The 6,000-nt window shown below is 41.1% G+C and overlaps 1 protein-coding gene across 1 annotated transcript in view; it reads left to right on the top strand.

Moving 5' to 3' along the window:
• The first annotated feature begins 3,551 nt into the window (after nt 1-3,551).
• Nucleotides 3,552-6,000, top strand: part of arhgef39 (Rho guanine nucleotide exchange factor (GEF) 39) — an 83,340-nt gene continuing 80,891 nt past the window's right edge. The window contains 4 exon segments of the mRNA XM_030725310.1: nt 3,552-3,593; nt 3,595-3,705; nt 5,667-5,739; nt 5,742-5,760. Coding sequence (XP_030581170.1) covers nt 3,552-3,593; nt 3,595-3,705; nt 5,667-5,739; nt 5,742-5,760 — 245 coding nt within the window.

The following is a 6,000-nucleotide window of genomic DNA, read 5'->3' as shown; positions in this document are numbered from 1 at the left end:
ATCAGGTTGAAGCGGTGTGAGTCTGTTACGCATTTAAGTATGCACATAATTACACAACTTTCTGTCCAGTTATGTAATTATGCATATTTCAAAAGTCTGGCTGACTTAAATGCGTAACAGATTAACAGACAGGTGTTGTTAGTTTGACTACCCGATGAAAACATTTCAGCAAATGTCAGTAAGATGAAACGTACTCTGCTGCCTGCGTTAGACCAGCTCCTGCAGTGTTTTGCAGTGTTGCCTCACAGCGGAGGGCTCCTGGTTTGAATGTCCTGGTTGGCCTCTGTGTGCAATTTGCATGTTCTCCCTGGACCTGCTCAGGGTCCAAAGACCTGCATGTTAGGTTAACTGGTGCCGTGGATGTGCTGTTTAAGTGCTTAAACAGTTGCTTAAAGCTCTCCTTTACAACTATGGACCATTTACTCATCCTCAGAGGTGGGAAGTAACGAAGTACAAATACTTTGTTACTGTTCTTAAGTAGATTTTTCAGGTGTCTGTACTTTACTTGAGTATTTATTTTTCTGAGTACTTTTACTTTTACTTTACTCCCTACATTTTTACACAAGTATCTGTACTTTCTACTTCTTACATTTTCAAACAGACTCGTTACTTTTTAACACGTCAGAGAGAAGTTTGCGTTTCCGGTCAGTGCGCCGTCAGTCATCAAGCGATCTGAGCCTAAACGGAGGAATAATAACAGATAAGAGACAATCGTAGTGGTGTATCCTCCATCACCGGCTTATCGGGTACAAAGGGATTAAATAAGCAAACCCATATAATTAATGTATCATTTATAGCGCTATAATCAGGGGTTACAGCGGGCCGGACCGAGTCCGTAAGTTGTGCTCGCGGAACATAAACAGCTTAATTAGCGCTACTGAAGAGGAGCGAGCATAAAGGGAGTAACGTGTGGCAGGTAAATGCAACGTTTCTAAATGCTCAAGAAATATCAGCAAACACACAAAGTGTGTGCAGTTTGTCACACAGCTAGCTAAAAGAAGAGCTGCTGTATTTCAGGGAGAGCAAAGAGAGAGAAGTTCACTCAGAGATGGAGAAAGAGGACAGGAGAGGAAGAAGAGAGGTTAGATTTAAAGGTAAGGACTGGAAAATAAACTGAGGTATGCTGACTTTGTGTAATTCAAAGATTGTATGAAAATACTGCAGTTTAGTGTGTGATAAACAGGTCAGCTTGTTGTACTGTATTTACAGTAAAGCTCTGTGTTGGACTGGAGCACAGTGTTTGTGTTCATGGTCAGAGTTACAGGTTACATCAGTGCAGCAGAGATGAGTTTGAATCAAAGCTGCTGATGCTGAGATCACTGAATCCAACATTTCTACAGCCTGTATGCTGTCAGTGTAGGGGATGGGAGATCAGCACAGATAGCTGTGAAATACTGGGTTACATCTTTGAGTTCAGTTCATCCACACAGCAGCTAAACCTCAGAGCAGCAGCAGCAGGTCAGCTGATCCAACAGCCTGCACACCACATCATTTACTGCAGCTCACAATAGAAAGCTGTGATTCTTCTCCCCATGCAGAGCCACTGCTGATCTTAGGGTTTCCTCCACCTTCTGAATCCCACTGTAACCCCTGAGTATCCTCATGTTGGTGTTTAGGTGGAGGCACAGTCACCCTCTACTATGGAGGACACAGAGAATAGAGCTGTGTTTAAACTCCCTTTAACAGTTTGTGTCCTACATAACAGATTCAAGCTGAGTGCATTCATTAGGATTAAAATTTAGATTAGAACATTTGTATGCTCATGTATTATTTTATATTATTACAATAATATATAATGAGGTTCAGTTAGCTTTACAGAAAAATATCAGGTAGAAACGTCCTCCAAAGAACTACCTTTACTTTCTTATTTTAAGTACATTTAAGAGCCTGTACTTATTTACTTTTACTTAAGTAAAGAAGTTTGAACCAGTACTTCGACTTTTACCCAAAGTATTTTTTAACACAAGTACTTGTACTTCTGCTTAAGTACAGAATGTCAGTACTTTGTCACCTCTGCTCATCCTGTCATAGGCAGTGCAGCTAGCAGGTGCTCCAGAGATGCAGTACTCGGGTGAGCTCTTGTTTACTTTGGGTTGCACATCAGCAGCTGTTAGTATCTTGTCCTTTATAGCCTGGTTGCACTTGATGGTGTGTTTTTGCCTCAGTGATGAAACAAGTTTGTGTTGTTTCCACCTTAGGAGGAGCTGTTCTCTTCTAAAGTGTTGTGCTTTGTTGGAGGATGTTGAAATCACTCTCTTTTTGAGTACTGACTCACCAGAGGCTGGCCCGCTGCTCTGGCTCTCAGATATGCCTGGGTTTGCTTCATGTTGTATGCACTAGGGAACGTAAACACACGGTGTTGCTATCAGCAATACTGTGATAGGACGCTTATATGTCACATAAAGATTTACACTGATTTCATCATGGACAATATAATGTGGCATAGTCCTGCCACTTTCTGTTTAGTTTTGTCTTCTGCCATCACATTCTGTGTGCGTGTGTGTGTGTGTGTGTGTGTGTGTGTGTGGTGTGTGTGTGTGTGTGTGTGTGTGTGTGTGTGTGTGTGAGTGTGTGTGTGTGTGTGGAGAGGTAAAGAGCGTCATCAAGAGTATAGACACAAGGTAAACAGAAAATAGTGTCACTTGAGTTGGTAACTTCAAGCTTAATAAAAGCTCCTCCTACGTTGTAATTAGTCTAAAACTGAAGTGGGGAACATGTTGGGACGTGTGTGTTTCGGCTCGGAGGTTTCCATTTTTTGAGAGGCAAAATGTGAGGTTGTGAGCAGAAAGAACTCAGAGGCCCGGGACGGACACAGGAAGAGGTCTTTTTCCTTTAAGAAGTAGAAATATTTTTTCTTCCCTTTTCTGATCTGCTGCCCGTTAACTGACCCAGTCAGTCTGGGCCTGTTCCAGATGGAGTATTTTTATTCTGCTGGGCTTTAGGACTGATTAGACTCTTCTGATCAGGCATCATGAAACCTGGAGAACTCAGTGGTGAACGCCTCCCTGTGTTCTTTTGGTTAGCTTTGAATCACGTCTTCTTGTTTACAGTATGTGAGTCCTCAGGGACAGGACAGGGATTAATTGATGCCTAAGCTCTATCCTCAGACCACTACTTTGCTTTACTAACGCCAAAGAGATGACAGTAATGAGGGAATGGACAGAGGACACCATTTGTCTATGGCTGTAGGTCAGCTCGGGGAGGATTATTGATGCTTACCTCAGTTGGTTTAAGCACATAGGAGCCTTTAGAGGGTTGACATAAACAATATTAGATATTTATTTTCAGTATTAATCATTAAGTAATCTTTCTACGATCTGTGATGTTAAAAGTAAAAAGAAAAAATCACTTAAAAAACAAACACAACAAAAACCTTTTAAAATTTGCTGTATCTTCAGACTTGTTGCAATTCAGCCGTATTCAGTTATTCTGAAAACCGTTACACTATTTTTTTTTTTATTCTTTGACCTCTGGCGATTTGCTTTCCTTTACTGTAGTAGATAATTCACTTTGCTTGTGTTTCTGCAGTGTCGTCCTTGTCCGCAGTGACCATGAGTTTCTCGCCACGCCCGCTGGGTCCTCTTGGGGTGCAGTAGTATCCAGGAGCAGAGAGACCACTGGCAGAGAAAATTCAGTCGAACAGCCAAAGAAATGGTGCAAAACAGAACAACACTAACTGCCAGCAGCTGGGACTGGTCAACCACTGTATGTACTGCAGCATATTTTGGAATATTCTGACCTGCTTGTGGCCTTAAAAAATAGTACAGTATAATGTAATATGATTTTAAAATGTGTCTGGAATACTTAAGTACTTTTAAGCTCATGCTTTTGATACTAAGGGTGCCCACATACTGTTTGGCTTTTTGCCTTTATTGGATAGTTTCAGTGTAGACAGACAGGAAATGTGGCACGAAAATAACATGCAGAAAAGGTCTTGCAGGCCAGGAATTGTCCTGGGGGCTCTGCTGAGGTCATTTTTGCCCATGTGAAATTTGCTTCACCATGTTTCCATTAGGCGTCCTGCCTAGATTCAGTTTTACCCTCATTCCTGAATGTGCTGTATACTCGTGTTGGTGTAATCTGTAATTACCACAGACTTTGTACTCAGGAGCTGGCAGGTTAAGGCCGTGTAATGTCTGATCTGACTGCACATTTGCATTCTCAAATGCACCTCTGTCAGATAATATATAGAATAGTTCAGGGCTACGGTGCATGTGAGAAAACGGCTTGAGTTAATTGAGCTTCTACACTTGGAGCAGCTAAGGTAGTGGGAGCAAGCCATGGTTTTCTGTACAGTACATAACCTCAGATTCAATTACCACAGCTCAGAGCAGCCTTTATTATGAAGCAGAAATATTGAACAGTATCTGGTGTGGATGTTTGTGTCTTGTAATACTAACATACCACATTAATTATGAAAATGTATAGGCTGCTCACAGCTGTAGATATTACATGACTCAGAGGAAAATCTTCACGTTTGTGAAAGATAAGAGAGGCGTCTGCAGTATACCTGTGGTATGTTTGATTTGTGACTATAAATTAAGACATGAAATACTTTAATTTATTCCAGCATTATGAGATATATAAATATCCTTGTAGGAGTGGAGCTGAATCAGTCAGAGAAGGTGGTCCTCTGCCTGTCCAGTAAATGGTAGAGTAGGTGGTCAGGATAATCCACGATGAGTAACGGTTTGTTCAATAACCTCCTCTCCATCACAAACTTCAAAGTGTCAGGCTAGCTTTCTGCATTGCTTGGAAACAAAAATAAACCATAGGCTCGCTGGCTAACAACATGTGATTGACAAGTTGTTGACCATGTAGTTCACAGTCAGACCCGCCCGTCCTCATCACCTTTTTTTTTTTTTTTTTTTTTTTTTTGCAACAAAGATGACAATAGTGAGGACGTTCATCTTCAGGCCTCAAAACGGAACTCAGAAATCACAGTGGATGATGTCATGGTTGCTGCGTCCTCTTTATAGTTGGTGATAATCCCGTGGCCCTCAAAAATATCCACTGCTCCCCTTGACTGATCCTTGAGAACCTGTCTATGAAGATCTGTCCAGTCAGTGTCAGCTATAAAAGTTATAAATATAAGCTATTGTAAAGTTGTTACATATACCTTACAGTGTACATTAACAGGACTCAAGGTGGAATTCACGATATTCTTCCTCCCCGTGGAGAGAACAGACTTTTCTACTCACTACTGCAGCCCAATTTCTACACAATTACTCACCCTCCATCCGTTCACCTCCAATTAGGAGTCATTTTAGGCCTAATGCACATTCAATTTGCTAATCCCATTTTTCACTTTCAAATGACTTGAGACCAGCACAGCTGTCGCTTTATTGTCAGTGCTGTGGTACGACAGGATCCCTCTGCATTTGTGCTTCATATTAGCTCTTCCTACATAATAAGTCAGAAACTGGGCTGTAGGGCAACAAAACCACCAACCTCGTAGTACCTGCTGTTGTTAAATGTCCTACATGTTATTTTTTCTTTTGTGCAGCAGTAAAACGTGTGGTATTATTTTTGCCTCAGCAATAAAGGCATCTCCTTATAAAAGAAAATCATCAAAAGCATAACCAATCAGAGACCACCACAGTAACCACACATCCTGAGAGATAATGTTCGCTTTGTCTCTCTCTCTGCACTGTTTCTTTTCACAGTTCTTTGTGGAGATCTTGAAGGCCAAAGGAACCCTGAGGTTGGACATTAGAGAAGACATTTTCAGTTCAATTAAACTATTCATTCAGTAAACCAGTAAGTATTCTCTGAATAATTTAAAGAATATCCTTGCCTTGGGGATGGTGGTGAGACTGTGTACAGATGGGCGTTCTTTGTTTGTCTCTTGTGCAAGAATGCAGTTTAGATAAACTCTTGGTTTACAAAGCATAGTCCTTATCTTCACCATTAGCAAGAGTGAGAATTATTTCATTGCAGTGTAGAGTAGTTCCCTTCCTCAGTAGATGTATATCTAAATCAGGTGTAATTATGCTGATT

Source organism: Archocentrus centrarchus, unplaced genomic scaffold, assembly GCF_007364275.1.
Source record: "Archocentrus centrarchus isolate MPI-CPG fArcCen1 unplaced genomic scaffold, fArcCen1 scaffold_52_ctg1, whole genome shotgun sequence".
Lineage (NCBI taxonomy): Eukaryota > Metazoa > Chordata > Actinopteri > Cichliformes > Cichlidae > Archocentrus > Archocentrus centrarchus.
Note: the sequence above shows the minus strand (reverse complement) of the source record. Positions and strands in the feature narration are given on the sequence as shown.